A 23552-nucleotide genomic window follows, 5' to 3' on the forward strand; every position below is an offset into this window, starting at 1 on the left:
TTCTTGTTAAAGGATCATCTGCATGATTAAACTAAGCTTTACTGCCTCCTTCTGGTGAAAATCTGCCATTGCATCTTGTTTAACCCTAAAGGTTTACCAAATTATCTTCTCCTTGAGATGTTGATGCTTTGCGTCATCTTAAAAATCTGAAAACTGCATGAATCCTGTTAATTGTGTTAGCAGAAACACCACTGTCTGATTACTTAAAAAGATGATTTTTATGTCAACTTTGCATCCTTTTAATACACTCCATGACACCAATATGTCATTTTACATCATAAAATCAAAACAAAATGTAATAATTATCTTGAGATTGGGAGAGGAAAGAAGGATTATAGAGTGGATACCAGTTTGATACAACCAAAATGATTGTGCACCATAGTGACCCTGGGACCTACACAATGCCTGAGCGTTTTGTGCCAGGGCTTTTGTGAAGATTTTGGCATTTAGTTGGAATGCAGATACCCTGGTTAATGATATTACCTTTTCAGGAAACACACCTGCTTTATTAAACACACTCGAACAAAGGGACATCTAAAACCACTTTAAACAAGCTTTCAGACAGTATACTGAATGACTGTATTCATTAAACCTCTATTGTAAATGACAAGGACACATGTACACTCAAAAGCAAAGTAAGCCTCATTGGGTGGTAGCAGGGCAGAATATACATTTTGTAACTTACATTTTTAGTTTTGTCAGATATGAATTTAACGTAGTTATATTGAATTATTTTCATAAACCATTTGTATCTACATTTATAATCTCTGCTTCCAACATCAGTTGCTGAAAGTGCTGACAGAGTATGGCATGAGAACAAACACCAGTAACTTACTGTTGCCTGTCTAGTTTAAGTGCACTAGGCACAATTGTCCCACCTCAGGTCTGTGTGTACTGTATGTGTGGAGGTTCCCGCCGTGCTTGGTGGGTTTTCTCCTATGGTCCAAAAACATGAAGAGCAGGCTATTTAGCATTTCCTGCATTGGGTGAGTGTGTGTGCTTATGTTACCAGTGATGGATTGGCATCCTGTCCAAGGAGTACCTTGTCTAGTGGTCCGTGTTCCCTGGGATAGGCTCCAGGCCTCCTGTGACTCAATACGGGATAATCTGTATAGAGAATAAGTGAGTGAGTGAGTGTGTTTATTGTACACTTTGCATGTTTTTCCAAAACTGTTAAGTTCGAAGCACATGATTATATCCAATGTCTTTGTATGCCATCCATCCATCTAAGAACCTTTGTAGTCCAACTAGGGAATGTGGAGGCCAATGGTGACCATTGTATTTATTCCCATTTTGTACGACCGCAGTAGGACCTCTCACTCACTCATCGTCTATACTGCTTTATCCTGTATTCAAAGTCACGTTTGAACTGTGGAAGAAAACTGAAGAACCTGGAGGAAACCCACCAAGCATGGGGAAAACATGCAAACTCCATGCACACAGACCCAATGCAGGAATCAAACACAGGACCTGGAGGTACAGAATCTGGAGGTACATGGTATAGATATTACTAATATTATTGTGAGTGTACAGGCACAAATCCTCACAATCATGCTCTAAAATCTAGTGAAAAGTCATCCCGCAAGAGTGGAGGATATTATTTTAGTAAATGGGGTGGACTAAATCTGGAATTGGAGAAGTACAAGGATGAGTCAAAAAATTATTTACACACCGGCTGTAGAATTTATTGCAATTAATATATGTAATTTTTTGACATAATCATCTCTTTGATTTTCATGGCACTCTGTCTATGTGTCAACAAGCTTTTGTATTCCCTCAACTAAAAACTGTTTTAGGCTGAGCTGCAAGCCATGAATAAACCTCACTTCTTCATCAGAAGTCAATCAATATCCTCATAGGGCTACCTTTAAGGGAACCAAACACGTGAAAGTCTGATGAAGCAAGATCAGGGTCCGTATTCACAAAGTTTCTTAGAATTCTTTTAGAGAGCTTCTATCTTAGCCTAAAAAGGCCTAGCTGGGAGTCCTAGACTAAAAGCTATTTATGAAACTTCACAGAGCAACTCTGGGTAAGGAAAGTACAAAAACCTTTATCTTAGTGAGGAGGTGTGTTTGACCGCGTTGCTAGGGATGATGCAGCAATACAAGGACTGTTATTGGTTGATAAAAAATAACCTCTGACCTCTGCAAAGGTCTTAAAAAGCACTCTTTGTGAAAATAGAATATATAATAATAGAATAGACAGTAAAATCATAATGTTTAAATCGAATGCAAAGTACAACCAAAATGATAGTCGATTTAAGTTGCACTTTTAGATGGTTTGTAGTCAACAATCCAAGAAGGATGGAATGAAGTAAAAGAATAAGAAAACCAAATTGGACAGAAGAGCAGTGTTTACTTTTAGCTTAACGTTCAGTGTTTAAAGCATAGTTCTTCTTTCCGCTATTTTTTCCTCTGCTGTAGAAACTCTTAAGCCTCTTAAAAATCCTCCTCTCTACTCTTAACAATTTTTACCTTAGTTGTTTTTGGAGCTAAGATGTTTCATGAATCAATGTTATCTTTACTAAGATTTAGTCCTAAATTTAAGGTGAAATTCTAAGAAAATGTCATAATCCTAAGAATTTTCCAACCCCCCTGGATACCCCCTCTGTGTTTAATCCCAGGTTTGAGCCTTTCGCTCTTCAATAAGCATCTTACTTTAAAAAGCAATTAATCATTGCACTCTGCTCTTCTTTTGTGCAAATCACAAGCGGGGCATAATTTTTTGCTCGCACTGTAGTTACAAATGAACTGCTGTACAGTAAGACCTTTACACCTCAACAGTCAACAGTTGCACCCTCGTACATGAGTGTATGATGGTCAGGTGTACGCACAGATCGTGTCCATATAGTGTATATTGATATTATTCTGCAGTTATTTAATGCCTAGACATTGCTTTCAGGTACACATCTGTAACAGAATATTCAACCATGACAAGAAAGTAACCTGTCATACAGAATAAGCATCTATGTTATCTTTTTTTTTGGCAAGAAACAAAGATTTGTTGATTAAGGTGGGTGTGAAAAGGGGAAAGGAAAGGGAAATGCTGACATTGTTCCTGTGGTTTAAATGTCAGAGGGGGTTTTAAAACAACTCAGTCATCAGTGGTTATTTGCAGTTGTGCTTTGTGTCTTTAAAGCTCTGTTTGTTCACTTAGTGATTATTAACTTAGTAACAAAGCACGCGCCAAGGTCACTTGTGTAAAACCTTCCTTCCTAATGGACGGATTGGTTTCCTTGTCTTGCTGTTCACCGAGCCAGCTTTATATAAACTGGGATCTCACATCATGGTTTGTTTTATGTATATACGACTCTTCACAAATTTAACAGGTCAGTAAACAGTTTTTTTTTCCTCCTGGAGCAGGGCGCGTGACCTGGGCTCTGTCACAGCCCACTGTTTCCACATGCTATTGGGGCAGAGCCACAGTGTCACACGGTTGCTACCACAGCACTATTTAGCAAGGTAGGTCAGAGATGATGGTAGTCACAGTCACACGGCTCCCTGCGTGAAAGTGTGCTCTAGTCACTCGCATGGATCTTAGGCTATGTTGATGTTCACTATGGATCAGCTAAACATGGCGAGTTTCAGGGTGAGCTCGGGCTCACGAAGATTTGGACAGCAGTTGTCTATGGAGCTCTCCAGCAATGATCTGGATAATAAAGACACATTTAAAAGCATGAACACGGGTAAGTGTTTACATATGGATTATTTGTAGAATGAATTAGATATAGTTGTGCATGTGTATTTGTATGAGGAAGACATCACACTAATCAGACTGTAGAATTATGGAAATACTTAGTTATTATTTAATATGTTTTTTAGAAAAGACCTCAAGAGTGACAGGGAGTATAAAAGGAACCTCAGGATTTTCTGAAGATAAAGTACCCACAGGTAACGATCAACCTCATAAAACTGCATGCCACACTGACAGATCTACAGATGTTTCCTGAACCTCCTACGATAGTGATCTTAAATCACATTCAAATCAAGAGATTTCTTTATCTATTAAAACTATATTTAAAAGCAACGTATTGTCTAATTGTTAATTAGAATTAACTTATTGTTAAGAGTAAAAAGAGTGGTTTGAAGTTTTCCCAATTCCAACGATTGGGTTAAGATCTTCATTTTCAGCTTATCGCCCTCAGTCTAAACTCAGAGTCAGAGTTATGGGCTTATCTTACCATTGATGTCATGCTACTGAAGCGCCAGCAATTTCCCCACCTGCCATATATTAAACAGTTAATTCCAACCTAAATTACTCATTCAGCTGATCAATATTAAGTTAGACAATTATCTTACCAAATCTATGCAATGTCAAGAACTGTTCAGGCCATTCAAACACAATGATTTGCTTTTTTTTTTCATATTGTCTGAAGCAGTTGTGTTCAACATGGGCACTAGTGAAGTTTTCCTAATTACCATTTAGTCATCTACCCAATCAACACACAGACCTCAGCATAAGTATTGTTTCCAAAGTCACCAACTGCCTCTTTAACATGTTGATCCCAAAACAGCCCGTGTACACCGTGGTGTCTTCATATCAAAAATAAGGGTCAAGAATAAGTACCATGCACTACTTTGAGGAAAAATGGGGGTAGGGGGAGTCTCAAACATAGATTATATAAAATAACACATTGAACCCTGCACAACTCATCTGCTGTCACTGATTAACCCCTGCTGTCAGTACAATACTGCAGCATCACATGATTGGAATGATGTTATGAGTGCAATAAGTCATGAATTAAAGAGTTTGGCCCATATTACCTGGCTTCACTGTGTTCTAATAAATGCCAGGGCAAGATTTAAGGTTTTATACAAAGTTGTAAATATACATTATATGTTGTAAAACATGTCACTTTTTCCTCTGAATACATTTAAAATAATGCATGTCCGTTTGATGGTGACGTTGCTGGTGCTGCATGGCGAGACAGACTTGTTAACTATTTGACGTTTCCTGTTGCAGTGTTGGCTCTTCAGCTGGCTATAGCAGAAGGTCCAGACTGGCTTCCTGCTGACAAGAACACACAGGAAGTTCTGTGCGGGAAGCTGCGCGTGCTGGAGGGTGACCTCAGTAATATTTCATCCTTGATCTCTGTACGCTTTCCTTACTGAGATTCCACAAAGTGCATCAATTACAAATTGGGTGAATTTTAAGACCTAAAGGAGGAGATGAAATTTATTTATAGCTTTCTTAGTCAAACGCTTTGCCAAAAAAAGGCAGTTGGCATTTAAATAAGCAAAAGGCTTGTGATTGTGTAATTACTGCAGGGATTAATTTTTTAACTGGCGTCCATTCTTTTAACCCTGATTAAAAAAGTTAGTAGCTTTATGTTTTGTTGGAAAAGATGATTAACACGTTGCTGTGTTTATAAAGAGTTGAGCTGGAATTATAGTGGTGAACCTGCAACTTAATGGAAGGAATGTGGTCGGGAAAATGAAATCATGAATGACAGTGATGCATAATGAAAATGCATCGTAAACAATAACAGTGGAAATCACAGTTATGTTTAATAGTAACCGTAAGAGCATTTCTACTTGCACAATGCAACAAAAACATAGTGCCCACTGTACAAGCCTGTGGAGGCAGTGTTATGATCTGGGGTTGCTTCAGTTGGTCAGGTCTAGGCTCAACACTGTTATGTGCCGATAAAATGAAGTCAGCTGAAGACCTGAACTTATTGAATAATCAGATTATCAGATTATGCATTTTGATATCCATGATAGCTCAAGCATATCCAGGACTCAAATTGTGAAAAAGTGGTTCTGGAAGCAGAAGGAATCAGTTTCACACATGAACTTGCCACCATAGAGCCCTGACTTTAACCCCAGTCAACCATTTTGGAATGTGTGTTTCAACACTTCCATCATCTATTCAAGACCTCGTCAAAAATTAAAACAACTCTAGACAAAAATAAATGTTGTGATTGTGCTTAAGTACCATAAATGTAAACTATAATCAAAGCTAAAAATACTCTAACAAAATATTTGCGGATGCATTTTTTGGGGGGACACAGCATTTATTACAAAGACTTTAAGAAATTAGGCTCACAATGTTTAAAGCTTTTTTCCCCCCATCTTTAAGGAATTATCTGCTCATCTGGTGTCCATCAACAGTGCGGAAAGGACCATATTTATCACTTTCAAATCATTTGAAGAAATATGGAAGTTCACCACATACCACAGAATGGGTTTGTACTTTCTCAACACTTGAGTTATATAGCTTACAGTAAGCATTTAGATACCTCAGCATTGATGTCTGCTTTATCTGAATGATCTCCAGGTTTTCTGCGTCAGTGTTTGGGGAACCTTCTTCTGGACCAAGAATTCTGGCTGAATGCTTTAGACCAGGAAGAGTCAGGAATTGAGATTTCAGTTAAAGAGGAGGTCCTGAATCAGATGTACAAAGGCTTTCTGCTGCAAGAAGGTTTAATACTCCTTATTGTAGATTTCTTGTCGGAGGGAAAAAATTATTGATATTTCAGAAACAGAGTCTAATACTCATACCAAATTATACTGATAACAGCCCAATATATCCTGGATTTTGTTTCAGGATCATTTTTTGGGAGCTGCACATTGAACCAGATGTTTGACAGCTCTACATCAGGCAGTGATCTGTATCTCGAAAAGGGCGATATCGCTCTGTTTGAACCTCCATTTCTGGGCTCAGGATGGACCGTGCTGTCCTTGGCAGATGGATCAAGAGGGACTAAAGCACGACCAGCACTGGAGCCCGTCATTCCATTTCATGAGTAGGTGGAGTAAAGTGGTGCTCAGTCAGTATTAACACAATGATCGTTGATTCATTTAACCTTCTTGTCTCTTTGGCTCCAGGTGGTTTCTGAAGTCCTGTCCTGATTGGGTTTTAGTAGGCAGTGGGAAAAAATGCTGTGATCTCCCATTTCAAATTGGTAAGGAAATGCTGACATTAGAAACTTTATATCTAGCATGTTGCAAGATTATAAACAATAGTTATGGAAAGGAGTAACAAACTATCATATTAGCTGTAGGTATTTGTGAGGCTACAGAGGTGTACGATGGCAATGGACCTGATGAGCTCAGTTTTGAAGCTGGTGATCTCATCATCATCAAGGGGCTACTGGTGACCTGTCTTGAGTGGTTCATGGGCAAGCTGGAGAGGACTGGTGATACAGGACTTGTCAAAACAAGCCTTGTTAAAGCAACTGATTCTCTTTGTGAGTAAGTGTTTTTGTACTTGCTCTGTGCACTTAAAGTTTAACTTAATCATCACATTCAAACAATATACAGTATGTACTGATAACATCACATCCTATATTCTTTCTCTTTAACCACCGCGGTTTGCCAAAGTTAATTTTTTATTTATTCATAGACCACACATTATATGTTCGGTGTGTTTATTTATCAAAATGTTCACAAAATCCGCCAACAATGTTTATGATGTTAAATCATAAACAGCCACTTTCTTAGAAACACCTGTACACCTGCTCCTTTATGTAATTATTCATCATGAGGCAGCAGCAGAGTGCATAAATTCATTAAAAAAAAAAAACAGGTAAATTACTTCAGTTAATGTTTACATCAAATATCTGAATAAAGAAAAATTATATTCCAAGTCAATTTGTGGTATGGTTTTAATGAGTCAAGATGGACTGGATTGAGAGTTTGAAAACAACAGATCTTTATGCACAACAGTCTCCATACTGTAGTTTATACAGTGTCATGAAAAACCAACAACCAAAAAACATCCAGGAAGTGATATTTCTACAGGGATACTGTAAATACTTACTGATGTGACCGGTCAGAAGAGAGTGGCCAGACTGACAGGAAGAAACTGAAATAACCACTGACAGAAATCTGAGACAGAAATTAGCTCACGGAAAACTGAAAACTTTGCACAAATCACTGGGGGAATTTTTTTTTATCATTGCTGGCCATTACAGAAAGGCATCCAGTGCATCACAGCCTGCCGTGCACTGAGCCCTGCAGGCAAAGAGCACAAGGCCACCAACCCAACTCCCCATATCGTAGTCCGATTCATGGAGGTCCCACCCACAATCCAGAGCATCCAAAGAATCCGCTGCTAATGTTCTGGTGCCAGACACTTCAGCACATGTTATAGCTAACGTGTATATGCCTTTGCCCCCAATAATATTACTCTGCTACTACATGATTGGCAGGTCATCTATTAATATACTAAAAAGTATTAATAAATAATTGCATTAAAGAAGCAGATATGTAGGGGTATCTAATAAAGTAGCCAATAAGTGTAATCACTGAAGTATTCTTTATTTTAACAAAAGATCTCATGAAATCATTATGAAACAAGAAGACCAAAAAATCTTCAACTTGGAACAAGAGAAGATTAAAAATGAAGCTATTGCATATTTAAAGAAAACCTGCCAAAGCAACATCGCTACAGTCTACAAACTTGGTAAGTTTATTATTCTGTTTTATGATCTTATTGCATTAAAGTCATTTATTGTAGGATACCAATGCTTATATCAATAATCACTTAGTCATGTACAGTATGTACTAATGTAAGCATCGTTGTGTCTGAGACCAGGGTTAAAGCAGTCAGAAACAATTATCTTGAAGGTTTTATTTGAAAACTAGTTGAAGTACCCGGCATTGATAGGAAGAGAGTATGTAGAAATAGTTAAAAGTTAAAGCTAAAAAATGAGCGGATCAGCTTTACGCCAAGTTATATTTACTCCAAGTTATACTTCTTTCGTCGTCAGCCAAATACACTCCCTGTTGGGTAATTGGAGAGTGAATAACAGAGGAGAAATCCAAAAAGTAGTAAATTAAGTTTTATTTTCAACTTCAGCGCATTAAAAATGCACTCACTACTTCAGCGCTGTTATTTCAGCTGCTAAGTAATCCAAATTAAAAATGGATAAAATATTTAGTTCAGCTTTTCTAATTAATATCTATTGGTGCAGGTGTTGTTTTTTTATACAATGAGCAAGTAGCTTATTCGTAGCTTATTTTGAAGTAAATCATTAAATTTGCCACATAACTGCACATAACATAGCTTTCTCATCTGTCCATTTATCTTTTGGAAGGTTCAGTTTTCATAGTGTACATCACACCTTTGTTTCTGTTTCTTGAGGATTTTGGTGGCTTGTACTGTAGGTGCACTATCGTTTCTGTGTCTTCCGCATACTATATGTATGCACGGTAAACTATCCCATTTATTGGCTCTGTTGAGTGACGCGAGTGAGCTACGCCCACAAAGGTTGAGGGGAAAAGCACTTAATTAGTATTTAAAAAAAATACAAAAACGAAAAGAAAAAAAAACCCCACTAAATATTTACATATTCTGGCACATAACTGCTTATAACTTAACTTCTCCTCATCATTTTGATTTTATTCATGGAGCATGTTTCACATCAGGCAAATACCCAACAACTGCCAAAGTTTCATTAAATTCTGTCTAACCAGTTTTGCGTGATGCTGTGACAAAATCTGGCAGGACAGATATACAGACAGACATCCAGAAAGATAATTTTCTAAGACTGGTTTTGAGTACTCCAATGTATGAAATGTAAAGATATTCTTCAAAGAGAGTCCTGACCAATGTACTGTATAGACAAAGCATTTATTTATTTATAGAGATTATTGATTAAACAATCATAAACATCAAATAAGAAAGAAGACCATAAAGGTAACCTATATAGCACACTCAGCTTTTCTTATAAAGTGCAAAATCCTCTCAAGCTTAACTAAGCAAAGAACTAAACCTACCTATCTGACCTATAGGGCTGAAATGTATTAAGCTACTTTGAACACTGAAAGTTATTTCCATTCTGAAGAGCAACATTATCCAAATCAATTAGCTTTATCGTCAGTTTAACATCAACCGATAAGAAATTATCGAATTATTAATTAGGGACAAATCTGCAAATCAGTGTAGCATATTGCAAGAGAGAACTTTGCCTTTACATGTCCAGTTTCCAGGGAAGAACTCTTGGGGCTCTGACACCAGGGGTCAAACTATGGGTCGTAGCTGGCTCAGGCCTGAGGGGAAAGAGAGAGAGAGAGAGAGAGAGAGAGAGAGAGAGAGAGAGAGAGAGAGAGAGAAAAGCACTATACTAAAGAATCTCTGGTGGAGCCATAATTTCATCAATAACTCTGATTTGATGAGGACCACTGGCTTTAGCGTCTCACTATGGGACCTACATTTCTTCACATCTAACAACATTGATGTTTTATTATACTCACCTGTCTTGGCTGAGTTGAGAAGTTGAAATGCCCCAGACAAATGGTGTTGCTGGTGATCCTGACTCTTCCTCCTCTGTGTTAAAAAAGTTTTTGTTGGTGAGAAACAGTCTAGTCAAGCCTACTGGAACGGTCTGTTCAATCCATTAATTAATGCTATTTACTAGGGATGGTAATTAACCGGGGTAAACCCCGTAATACAATATTTTCACAATACGTAGGTGCTAATTCGATTTGTATTGCAGTTCTATAAGCACAATGTTTTTTCTTTTTTTTTTTTAAATATGCTAATTTGATATTAAATTATTTCTCTGATTTTTTTTATAATTCTATAAACTCAAATAATTTTCTCTGACCACACAGAACTCTGTGCTACTTGCCAATGTGTGAATTGTTCTTTTAAAAAAATCTACTTTCTCATTTAAAAAAAAAAAAAAAAAAAAAAAAATGCGATTGCTGAATATACTTTTTCAAAATCTCTACTATTTATCATCCTAAATCTTAATTAAGAGTAAATATTCAAGCCTAGAAAGTAAGGAAAGACGGTGTAATATAGAGAGAATAAAAGCTGACCTTGGTCCCAGTCTTCATTACACACAGGATTAGTCCAGGTGCTGACAGGAACCTGTAATTTGTGCTGGGTCTCATCAGCTACCACTGAAATGAATCAAAATATGACACCAAAATGAGCTTTTCTGGTGTAAAAAAGAAACGTTCTACCACTTTCCTAGTCACAAAATCATATAAAGTCTTACCATACTCTGTGTTTATGGAGCTCCTATTGATGCAGGTAGACATGTGATCAGACAGCTCGTGTTTAGGCATAAGGTGACGAGCATTAAAAGGGCATGTCCACAGTTGACTGGCCAGCTGAGGATTGTTCTAAATGATAGAGATAATTTAATCTTTCATACTTTATGCACCAACAGATTATTCGCAACAGATCAACTGTTGATGATAATTAAGTTAAGCTTAACAGTACTGTATCTGTGAGGTTTTATAATCATAGTATGATGGAATACTACTGGAATTCGTTAAGGCTATAATATTAAAACTTTTCCTTCTATGATGACTTTGGATAAAGCATTTTAAACATTAATCTTTACCTACAGTAGTCATTTTTTAAAAAGCATAAGATAGTGGCCCAGCAGAGTGAGTTGTGCCTTGCTATCTTACAGGAATTCAATCCTAACTTCAGGTTACCATATACCATTTCCCCCGCTCAGCTTCCAAGTTAGTTTCCTCTTACCTCCAAAAAATTTTAAGTAACTTTAACTTGACAATACCTTTGAATGAGTGTGTGTGTGTGTGTGTCCTGCAATTGATTAGCATTCAATACATACAAGGTGTATTCAGGGCTCATGCCCAGTGTCCCTAGGATAAACTGCTTACTGAAGATGAATAAATTAATAAATGATTAAATGTGCAAGCCAGCTACAGGAACATGCAAGAAGTAAACAGACAGCCATAGTTTTGTCTCCACCAACATTTGTTATGATTATTATGACTATTACTTATTTACATCTTTTTAAAATATGGGTATATGAAAATATACAAATCTTTAAGCTTTGCTTATAAGTAAAAATTCCATGGAAAGTTTTATCATCAGAGATAGATTGTTGGTCAGACTGAGGGTGGACTGTCGCAGAGACAGATCTTGAAATGGCCCTTCTACTGTTAACAAAATTATAGTTACATTTAAAAAAAAATAGTAAAACATCATCAGGGTCACAGGCTGGACCTTCTGAAAGATGTCTTAATGCTGTTTAAAGATCTGATGAGAACAAGTCTCTTGACCCATAAAACTCAAGCGGCACAGATCTGTGCTGGCAACACAGCATAAGTCAATGACGCTAAAAAGAAAAAAGAAAACCTGTGCTTATATGGAAGACTTGCCAGTGTGTGTGTTAATGTGGAGGCCTTAGACATCAAACTGTGCATTTGGGTTTTCCGATACAGGGTATGTCAGGTAAAATGAAAGTTAGGATTACTTTTACAACATATACTGTACATTTTATCACTACTGGTACTGGAAATGACTTTGCAAAAATGTAGAACTCTCAACAACTTTTTATTATAGAAACAACTGAAAACAACCATAAAAACAGGCTATTTATTTGACTATGTAACCCATTTTGTTTTCTTTTTTGCTCAGTATTGTTGTTTTTAATGAAAGAACATTCAAATCATCCTATCATATTGCCTAGGTTCTGCTGAAAAAAGGATGTCACTCTGTATTGCACAATCCTAAGAGCACTATACACCAATCAGTCATAACATTATCATCACCTGCTTAATATTGAGTAGGTCCAGACCTGTGTGTTCTGACACCTTCCGATGAAGACCAGCATAAACCTTTTCAGCGATTATAGCTACAGTAGCTCTTATACGGATGAGAGTACATGTACCAGCCTTCACTTTCCACATGCATTAGTAAACCTTTGCTACCCATGACCCTTTTGCTGGTTCATTGGTTTTAATTCCTCGCACCAGTTTTGGTTTTACTTGCTGCGTAAAATACCCATCCACTACCAGGTGCCATTGCACGAGTTATCTGTAGCTCTTGTGACAGGGGCCAAATTGCTGCAAAACTTAATGCTGATTTTATGCTGATGCATCACTTACAGTATGGTGACAAAAATGGGGACCTACTCCAAATTAAGCAGGTGTATGTATTAAGCTGATCAGTGTATTTTTATTTTCAAAAGCAGCAAAACAAAGAAAATACTAAAATGCTCTGGGATTTAAGGGCTACAGACACTAAAGGCTGTACAATTAAATTGTCAATAAAGTATTAACAGCTAAACCTAACTCAATAAAATTACCAGGAAAAAAAAACCTATGGGTGTATTTACTTCTTGCATGTGTGTGGGTGGAAAAATGCCCATGTCCATGTCTCAGAATGCATTTAAAATCATACTTTTCGTCCAAGAACACAGACTGGCACCCACCTTCCTGCACTTGATGAGATGGTAGGGAAGGCGACATGCGCGGATTTTATGATTAGCGTCATAAGGGCAGAGGAGCAACTTGTCAGGGTTACAGCAATCATCTGACAAATAAATAAAAGATATATTATTATATATAAATGGCAGGTTATTACGGCTGACAGGAAAAAAAGGTTTGTAGGTATTTTTAGTCCTATAAAATGCTAAGTGTTAATGACTCACCACCTCGTCATGTAACTTCATTTTAAACTTTACCTTGCTCCTCTTCCCAACGAGGCAGTTGCTCTTTGGGTTCAGGCGATGAATATTTGCCTCTCTTTGACCATTTCGATGCCATTTTTTAATTTCTCCTGTTTAAATGCACCTAAAACCTGTGGAATAATAATAATAATAATAATAATAAAATAAAAACCTCAAACAACTTTTCAAAATTCTTTCCGCAAACTAATTTAGCCTGTGAATTAGCAACATATGCCCATTGAAATGACGAAAAAATAGCAACTTATTTTCCACTGCTTTAGCGAAATCTAGGTTTGTGGTTTGCTAATTTTTAAACTAAAATGAATTTAAATGTAAAAACAGCGCTTACACCGGTGTGTTAAATTTTATAAACCGTCCGACTCCGTCTCAAACGCTTAACGAATCTCGTTAACTCATCTACTGCGCATGCGCTCTGTGTCTCAGTCTGCCTGTCTGCTCAGTTAGCTAAGCTGAAGTTTGCACTTGACTTTTAGCTAACAATAGAAAACCACACAAACATTTAATTCGAAAGATTAAGCAGTTGACTGATAAGTAGATTACTTAATTCTAACAAAACGTTGAAGAAATAAACCTGCATAAGTTCAGCTAAGTGATGGTTCCTACCAAACCATACTACAAATGCTTATATTAATTAAACTTTTACAAATAATTTAAACAGTAAAGCCAACTGGTAAACATTAAAACCACAGAGAAGCTCAAAAACGAGATAAACAAGTAGATAAACAGACCATTATTGATGCAGTAATTAATGATGAGTTAATAATTTTATATAATCATTTCATATGGTCAGCCCTCAACACACACTCTCTCTCTCTCCTTATAGACAGACATAGATATTGTCCTGTATATAACATAGGGTGACCAAGCGTGCTCTTTTGCCCGGACATGTCCACTTTTTACGTCCTGTCCGGGGCGTCCTGGCGGGTTTTTATAAATTCACGAACATGTCCGGTTTTTCATTGGGCCATTACGCGTGTACGTAAATTGACTGGCGTTTTGCACACAATACTAGGGTACTACTATTTTGCGCAAACACTCAGACAGGGATCAGAGCAGAGAGCGGAGCAGTACAGCAGGGATGTGCCGAAGCGTAAGTGCAGCTTCACCGATGAACTGCACAGAACATTTCCCACGTACCGTTTTTTCCCACTTAAAAAAAAATAAAAAAAGGTGTGCGAGGTGAAAGTTCATCTGCAAAGTTGACAGAGTTTTTTTGTCAGACCATGAAAAATCAGAGGATGATGTAAATGCAGCAGAAGGTGCAATGGCTTTTTATACAGTGAAACGTCACAACAGTTACAGGACCATGGATTGAACCAGTACTTTGCTTAAAAAGGCATTTCCTGACTCTGACATTGCAACAAAAAAATTGCATTGCATATTTAGAACAATATTTAATTATTTATTTGAAAAGTCAAAGAGAGCTATTATTTTGTTATAAGTTTTTACAGATTTCATTTTATTTTATTACAGAGGTTAATTCTGCACCACTGAAGTATAATAAATAATGTTCCTCAACCACCAAGGAGCTTGTCTGAATTCGTCTGGAGGCCATGCCGATCGTCCTCTTTTTTTTAAATCAAAATATGGTCACCCTAATATAATAGGGTCACAGGGGGCCTGGAGTCTGTCTCAGGAGACCTAGGGCACGAGGCGGGGTACACCCTGGATGGGGTGCCAATCCCTCGCCAGGCATACTCACGTTTATTTACACACTACGAGCGATTTAGACACGCCAGTTCCCTGGAGGTACAAGAAACTGTGTCGCCACATATACATATACTGTATATATATATATATACTCAGCAAAAAAAGAAACGTCCTTTGACTTTCAACTGTTTTAACTTTCAGTAAACTTAATGTGTAAATATTCACACAGTGCGGACATGGCAATTTATTGCCCTAGCCACATCAGCAGTACTTATGCCTCCCTGCAGCATGCCTAATGCACGTTCACGCAGATGAGCAGGGACCCTGGGCATCTTTCTTTGGGTGTTTTTCACAGTCGGTAGACAAGTCTCTTTAGTGTCCTGCGTTTTTAGAACTGTGACCTTAAATGCCTACTTTCTGTAAGCTGTTAAGGTCTTAACGACCATTCCACAGGTGCTTGTTAATTAATTGATTATGCTTAATTGAACATGCATGGAAAACATTGTTTAAACCCTTTACAATGAAGATCTGTAAAGTTCTGTATAAACATTATTGTATAAAATAAAACTTTTTTTGCTGAGTGTATATATATATATATATATATATATATATATATATATATATATATATATATATACTTTTTGTTTTCATCTAGGTCTCTTTCGTGGTAAAAGAGTTTGGTTCCTGCAGTTCTCTTAGAAACCCATACTCTCTCATAAAGTTAGTCTGTAAATGTCACATCCATAACCCTGATAAAATGCTGGATATTTTCAGGTGGTAAATGATCATATGAATTTTTTTTAATTGGTTGTTGTTAGCTGGAGTGAATACAGTTAATTTGTTTGTTTTTAGCTGGAGATTACAGTAAACAATACGCAATTACTGATACTAAACCTTGATCATGCTTTGAGACTTTTTGTTTAGCAATTTTGACTTCACATGACACATCCATGATGCTGGAGTCACCCAATAAAAATAGGCTAATTAATGAATTTTTTTCTTTATTGTATTTATTTATTGTAAGATTGGATCCTACTGCACACTGATTTGCTATAGTAATGAGGCAGAAAGACTCTGCAACAAATGATTATTTTTTTTATGCATTTGTTATGACAGATTCGGCACATCCAAGATCTATTCAAAGTAGGTAATATTTGTAACCTAGGTAACATTTTGTTTACTCAATTATAGCGGATTAAAAATATCTTTAATAACAGGCAAAATAATTTAAAAGCCATGTTTTTGCTCTATTTATCATTCCAGATGGGTCCAAAAACAGTGAATATTTGGCCGTGAAAAGCAACATCGCCAATATTTTAGGTGAAATAAGGGAACATCTTCAAAATGACCAGACACAAGACAGTGTGACGCTTCAAGCAGACAAGCCCAAAGGATCCACAGAGTCACTTCATGACATCCCCCACTTTACTGTATGTTCAGAGCAGGACAGTACCAGTCCAGATGGATACCATTCCCTCCTGACCTTCTTAGGCAGCCGTGATCACCGACCTGAATTTCAGCTCCTCTATGCTGCCTACCCGGAATTCCTCCAGTTGCATTTCCAGGGCCACAGTAATGAGGAGGAGCTGGTATCGTATTTAGGTGATGCTCGGGAAACTGCAAGAAAAAAGCGGATGTCATGGGCACAGAGCAGAATTTGTTTTCTCTTGGGACAGTTGTGTGCAGGAAGGTCAAAATTCTCCCAAGCACGCGTCTATTATGAGGAATCTTTAAACGTTCCCAGAGACTATTTCACAGACATGTACCTTCTCTCAGCCATCTACTCTAACCTGTCCCTCATCTATCTTACACAAAGAAACTCTGAGAAGTATCTCGCTCTATCTGAACGTTTTGCAGCTTTATTGATGACGGTCTGTGATTATTTATCTGGGACAGAAGACCCAGAGGTGTTAAAGTTTGCACTAAAAAAGGCAGTTCTATTCCAGAACAAGCCTGCTGAAGCCCGCGTCTGTTTCCTGCTAGCCAAGTTTTATCTGAAGCTTGGAGAAGGGGTGAATGCAATACCTTTCATTGAACGGCTACAGATTTTATCTGATGAGATGCCTGGAGCTTTTGATGAGATGCGAAGTCATGTTTTTTTACTATTAGCGAGGCTTTATAGTGACTACGGGCTTCTTTATCTAGCTGAGAGCTCAGCACAGCAAGCATGTTTTCAGGTGGGTTTTACACAACAAATGTAAAGTAAGTGTGTGTTTTTACATCCATAAATGTAATGTTTTTTATTTAATTCTTCCAAACGCACAGGTGTCTTCCTCAGTCAACGATTGTTTCTGCAGCGTCTCTTTACTGTTAGAGAATGCCCAGGAACTGTATGGTGTGGACATCCCAGCACAAGTGGCTCCATGTTTAACTCGAGCTGCTGCTTTAGAATCTGCTAACATGGAAGCTAGCCTCTCACATGCCTATGCCCTCTGTCTATCCTGGCTCTTCCACAAGCATGGTATGCCTAAAAGAGCAGTTCAGTACCTGTGTGACTTCCTCAACCATTCCTCTGCTACATTACTCACCCAGTCTGATGCCAGCACTGCTCTGGCCTGGCTGGCATGGTTGTATATCTGTGACTTGCAGCACCAAAGTGCTCTAGATGTGCTGGATTCGGTTCTGTCCTCCCTTCCTGAACATTGCACAACCCAGCTAGAGGGTGTCATCTATAATATGCGTGGCATCACTTTGAGGCATGCTGGCGATGTAAAACAAGCTGCAGAGAACTTCCGTGCTGCAGTCGATGTCTGCGAGGAGTTTGAAAACAAGCACAACTGGGCCATAGCACTCGCCAACTTTGGCTTCTTGAGTCTGCAAGTCAATGCAAAGAGGGTGGCAGAGGAGCAGCTCATCCAGGCAGTGGAGCTGTTCTCTGAGCTAGAGGATGAAGATCATGAGCTGAACTTCGTGGTTGTGCTTTTAGAACTTGGCAAGCTTTACATTACACAGGGTTTTTATGAGAAAGGAAAGTTCTGCTATGAGTGGGCCCTGCTGATCTCTATCCTTTATGAAAACCCAGAGAGTAAGTACCTATAATTAATTATTATTAGAAGTATAAATAAAAATAGAACCAAAAGTTTAAGTACTGTAGTACAGTGGTACAGTACCGGTTAGAAGATTTCTGCCCAATTAGAAAAGAGCTGCTTAGAATATTATTTATCTACCATCAAGAAGAAATTCTGAAATGCTTAGTTAGGTATGCTTTGATGTACATGAAAAACAGTTTGAGAAAAACATGCGCCCCTCACAAGAAGACAAATGTACACGTCAGGAATAAACAAAGCCAGAACATGAAGAGCTGAAAGCATTTGCGATTTAATCCTGAAATCCCAAAAGCATTACAAGAGTTGCTATATAGTTTACATAGTTTCCAGTTGAACACTTAAGTTACTAGTTATACCAGCTATAAACTTAAATAGTTAAATAAATTAATAAAAGATAAATAAATTAAGTAATTAATTAAGTGTAAATAATGTGTATCTGTTTAAGCTTTATTTGATTTCAGTCCATTGAATATAAAACATTTTCCCTTTAATAGGAATAAGAATAAGAATCTGCAGGTTTATTATGGATGCTTGATATTTAAAAACTTTTAGGGATTATAATGCTTCCTGTACACTAAAGACAAGGAAATAGAAAATGCTTAGAGATAAATGAAGAATGAAAAGTGGAGCTCACTGAACCTACATTTGAACCTGCATGTTAAAAATGCCTTCAGTTTACTTGAGAAAGTGTGGAGTCCAACTTCCATCATATTTATGTCTCGCACTGAAATCATTTTCACACATGAATTGGCTTCAAGTCTTTGGAGCTTTGTGCTGGAGAAGACTTCACTGAGCGGTTTGACTCTCTCGTTATCGACCAAAATCTCTGGAAGGAAATAAATGCTTTTGCAAAACAAACAAACAACAACAAAAAAAAAAAACACCAAAAAACACCATAATTAAATTTGATGGCAGTCAAACAAAGTATTAGACTTGTGTGACTTTTTTAGCCAGCCAGTGTTTTTCTATGGTAAGATTTCTTCATTGAAGTCCTAATTCAAGTCCTCCATTCAAGTCCTAACTTCAGCAGTATTAGTTTGAAATTATTGATCATCTCTGTTAAAATATTAAAGAAAAATTCGGATATTGTCATCAGTTTTTGAAAGTAACACAACTACATGTAAAATAAAAGTACAAATATAATTTAACGTCATAGTTCTTTCCCTGTTAAGGCCAAGTGCAAGCCACCCGTCACCTGTGCCAGCTGTATAGTGAAGCATGTCCTGATAAGGCTCAGTGTATCATCTATAATGAACACCAGCTGAACCTGCTGCACCGGAGAGGAGACAGAAACCTGGAGGCAGAGATATTGGAAAAGATCAGCCAGCTCTACCTCAGTCTGGGCACAGAGAAGTGAGTTCATATGATGAACAACTCATAGATCATACCCCTTTTACATATGAAATATTACTTTTCAACAAGGTTTTTTTTGATGTGAAAGAAAGTTTTGATGTTATTACAGAGCGAATAAATGTGCTTTGGACTACACCAAAAGAAGCATAGGACTCTACATTGACATGGGGAGGAAAAGGAAAGAGGCTCACGGCTGGCTCCAGGCAGGGAAAATCTACCACATCCTGAAACAGATAGAACTGGTGGATCTATATGTGCAGGTAACGTTGAATTTAAAAAAATGTATCACGCATGAATTCGTGTAAAACTTACAATGTACAAGAATTTAAACTGTGACACATATAGTTAAATGTCCAAGTGCAGTTATGCTCTATATCACCATTCATGGAATGCCTCTCGTCCAATCAGATTATTCTGTTGTTATACATACTGTACTGTTGTTGTATGATGTGCCCACAATCGAACAAATATCAAAATGTAATAATGTTGATAGAGTTTCTGTTTCAATGTTAGTAGTAAGTCACAAGATCACAAGACTAGTTTCTCTTCTCTCGTTGAGTGACAGGTAGCACAAGACATTGCTTTAAGCACTGGAGACACACTTTTCATCCTGGAGCTGCTGGAGGCGGCAGGGGACGTGTTCTTTAACAGCACACAGGACAGAGAGAAAGCGGTCTGCTTCTACAGGGTGAGTCTGTACACGCAAAAAAGGGGTTAATTATGCAGCAATGTCAGGGCTGTCAAAAAGGTTTCAAATCAGTAGATAATTCTTAAGACCCTCCTGGAAGGAATTAGAAGTATGTGTTTGGGCAGGAAATATAACTCAATTTATATTGGTTTTAGATGATCAGACTGACAGCTTTGGAGAATCGTTATCTTTTTGTTGACATACTGTGGGGTTATAGCATTGATGCTAACCTTGCTATGTCAAAACATTTCTTTTATTGAGGCTACTTCGACAGATGGGTAGTGTACATCTAAGAACACTAAATCGACATGTAATATAATTAGGCGGTTTTGATGTGTGTGTCAGGACCGAGCCCTCCCGATCGCATCGAAGACGAGCAGTGTGCGATGTCAGCTCAGATTGTGCAATAAGCTGGCAGAGTTACTGTCACAGCTGGCACAGTATGCAGAAGCCCTGCAGTATGCTCAGACCGCATTAGAGATCAGTGTCAGTCTGGGTAAGTAACACACACACAAACAAATTGAAAAATAAAATAGAATCTGAAAGTCATCACTAAATAACATTAGTACAGTAGGGAGGGTTAGTTATGACGGTTGTTAGGATTAAATGAGTTGAATTGGTGCATAGTCATGATCATTACAAAACAAACGAACGTTTTAGTCACTGCTGCAAAAATGATATTCTATATCTGTTTTGTCTTTGCAGCTGATTGTTTAAACGAGCGTGTTGCATTCCATCGGCTGGCTACGCTATACCACTGCCTGGGTCAGTTTGAGCTGGCTGAGCACCACTTCCTAAAGGCCCTCTCTCTCTGTCCGTCACCCTTACAGTTTGATGAGGAAGCCCTGTACTATGTCAAGGTCTATCAGACACTAGGAGACATTATCTTCTACGATCTAAAAGTAAGACCAATATCCAAAGCTTATGTCTTTAACACCATCCAGAAGAGGGCAGTATATACATGCAGACTAAAATAGTACTCAATTAATTCTTGCTGTCTGACTGGCATTATTTAACATGCTTACTATTAAAAGGCTCAGGCAGTATGATGGTGGGATATATAGCATTGCTACCTCACAGCACCAAGGTTTGTTTCTGTGGTTAAGTTACTGTATTATTTATGTGGAGTGTCACCGTGTCACAAAGCATTTTTTTCTGGGTTCTCAATTTGCCTCCAGCTTTTCAAAAACTTGCCACTGAAATGGGTATCTTCGCAAATATGTAAAAGTGTGTACATGGTGTCCAATCCAGTTTTCTGATTATAGGCTCAGCGAACCAGGATGAAATAGTTACCAAAACTGAATGAATTAATAAAATGAAAGTCCTAATATTAAATAATGTTAAAGTTATTATCCCATGTGACTATAACGTTACACAATAACATCTACTGTTTGTTCATATGTTATACAAAAAGATTAGCACTCATACTAAAACTCTACCCTGAATTATCTAGCTTCTCTTTTTTCTCTCTCAGGACCCATTTGATGCAGCAGGGTATTACCACCTTGCTCTAGCTGCTGCCATGGACCTGGGCAATAAGAAGTCTCAGCTTGAATTGTGCACACGCCTGGCCACTATTTACCACAACTTCCTTATGAACCGTGAGCTCTCCCTGCACTTCTACCAACGTGCCCGAGGCTTTGCCGCCGATCTTAAGATCCGCCGCATCAACCTTGCACCAGATCAGAGTTTCCGTACCACATCCCAGTACAGAATCACACCTACGCAAGAGACAAGCTAGACCATCAAACTGTACTGAGAAAACGGGAAGCTAGATATCTCAGGGGGAGCACAGCGTGTTGTTCAAGGTATTGGACTATTGATCAGATGGTCCCAGGTTCAAACCCCAGCACCACCACAACAGACCTTGAGCAAAACTCAACTGATCATCCTCAACTGATCATCCTCAACTGCTTATTTGTGTAACATTATAAGTGTAAGTCGTTCTGGATAAGGTGGTCTGCCTAATGTCGTAAATGTAATTGGAGCACAACACTATAATGTTTACATTGTGAACTGTTTTTAATTTTTATTTTTATTTCTGTGTATTAACTGGATTGCTGATATTTAAGGTCAGAAAAAACAGACTGACATCTGCTTGCTCACGACTCAGGAATCATTTTAGCGAGAGTGTCAAATAAGTGCAAAATATATTTTTATATATATATATATATATATATATATATATATATATAATAAATGATTGATTTTTAAAAAATGCATAAATCTCTCTAATTAAATACTACTAATCATACAGTAGTACCTTGTGTGTGTGTGTGTGTGTGTGTGTGTGTGTGTGTGTGTGTGTGTGTGTGTGTGTATGTGTGTGTGTGTGTTGTTCTGCATTAGATCCAGAATGTATTCCCGCCTCATGTCCAGTATTCCTGGGACAGCCTCCAAATTCCCCTCAAGCCTTAGTGAGAAAAAGTGATTACTGAAAACTACCACATCCTCAAACAGAGGAAAAAAAAAGAAAGAACAGATGAACATTAATAGAAACTAGAAAATAAAAGGCCAAGCATTAAAGTTAAGTGTTACCTAAATATGAATGGATTAATATGCTCTGGTTAGCATACATCTGGATCTGACTTTCAAATTATAACACCATTTTACAGATGGTACTTATGTAGCACCCGAATGAAAGACCAAGAGCGAGAGCATCAAGAGCAAATCCTACGCCAACATTTTGCTTGCACACCACAAACACAGACATGAAAACAATCACCTACTTTGTTCATAGCAGACTTAGTGCCCAGTGTAAATGGTTGCATTTTAGCACAATTACAAACACAAAACAGCAAAAAAAAAAAAAAAGAGTTTCTGTTAGGAGATCAAACAATAGAAATCAAAACTATCAAACATGAGGCACAGCTGCTAAGTACTATTAAATAATTAATGTAATCTCCCTAGGTTTGCATGTTCTCCCCGTGCTTGGTGGGTTTCCGCAGGGTACTCCGGTTTCCTCCCACAGTCCAAAGACATGCAGATTAAACGCCGTTGGTGTTCCCAAATTGTAGTATGTGTGAATGAGCGTGTGAGTGTGTATCTGTTTGTTCCCTGTGCTGTATTGCCCCCCCATCCAGGGTGTACCCCGCCTCGTGCCCTAAGTCTCCTAAGATATACTCCAGGCCCCCTGTGGCCCTGTATACCAGATAAAGCAGTATAGACAATGAGTGAGTAAGTAAGTGAGTGGGTGAGTGTGTGAGTGAGTGTGTGTGTGAGTGAGTGTGTGTGTGAGTGAGTGTGTGTGTGAGTAATGTGCCTATAGTATTGTAGAATTAAACCTGGGTCATGTTGCACTGGTTTTCCTCCTAGACTCGGTGAACACAAAGAGATGCTCTGTTTTCACTAAGTGTTGAAAACGACTGATGTTACGGCATCAGAGAAACATTTCCACGGCCTGTAA

General features: G+C 37.9%; 2 protein-coding genes across 6 annotated transcripts; one reads left to right on the forward strand and one right to left on the reverse strand.

Moving 5' to 3' along the window:
- Positions 1–3346: 3346 nt before the first annotated feature.
- LOC128528017 (SH3 domain and tetratricopeptide repeat-containing protein 1) lies at positions 3347–22284 on the forward strand. 2 transcript variants are annotated; one of them, XM_053500734.1, is made up of 18 exons: positions 3347–3685; positions 3822–3890; positions 4963–5093; positions 6082–6187; positions 6280–6423; positions 6550–6748; positions 6831–6907; positions 7001–7196; positions 8279–8409; positions 16175–16201; positions 16322–17235; positions 17324–18083; positions 19278–19458; positions 19568–19718; positions 20024–20146; positions 20492–20642; positions 20852–21048; positions 21621–22284. In XM_053500734.1, the coding sequence occupies exons 1-18, from the start codon at positions 3544–3546 to the stop codon at positions 21885–21887; spliced, it is 3966 nt and encodes a 1321-aa protein (XP_053356709.1). In that variant the 5' UTR covers positions 3347–3543; the 3' UTR covers positions 21888–22284. The 2 variants fall into 2 exon arrangements, with proteins under 2 accessions (XP_053356709.1, XP_053356718.1); XM_053500743.1 differs by lacking the exons at positions 3347–3685; positions 3822–3890 and having other exon boundaries at positions 5036–5142.
- Positions 9877–18961, reverse strand: LOC128528028 (gametocyte-specific factor 1). Of its 4 annotated transcripts, XM_053500765.1 has the most exons (8): positions 18785–18961; positions 16568–16675; positions 13403–13518; positions 13151–13251; positions 10955–11081; positions 10773–10856; positions 10203–10275; positions 9883–9998 (listed from the first exon to the last, which is right to left on the reverse strand). In XM_053500765.1, exons 3-8 carry the CDS (start codon positions 13482–13484, stop codon positions 9920–9922), a joined length of 546 nt encoding a protein of 181 aa, XP_053356740.1. In that variant the 5' UTR covers positions 13485–13518; positions 16568–16675; positions 18785–18961; the 3' UTR covers positions 9883–9919. The 4 variants fall into 4 exon arrangements, with proteins under 4 accessions (XP_053356731.1, XP_053356740.1, XP_053356756.1 ...); XM_053500756.1 differs by lacking the exons at positions 16568–16675; positions 18785–18961 and adding an exon at positions 13737–14066 and having other exon boundaries at positions 9877–9998; XM_053500781.1 differs by lacking the exons at positions 16568–16675; positions 18785–18961 and adding an exon at positions 14261–14493.
- Positions 22285–23552: the final 1268 nt, after the last annotated feature.

This window comes from Clarias gariepinus, chromosome 1 (assembly GCF_024256425.1).
Source record: "Clarias gariepinus isolate MV-2021 ecotype Netherlands chromosome 1, CGAR_prim_01v2, whole genome shotgun sequence".
NCBI classification, from domain to species: domain Eukaryota; kingdom Metazoa; phylum Chordata; class Actinopteri; order Siluriformes; family Clariidae; genus Clarias; species Clarias gariepinus.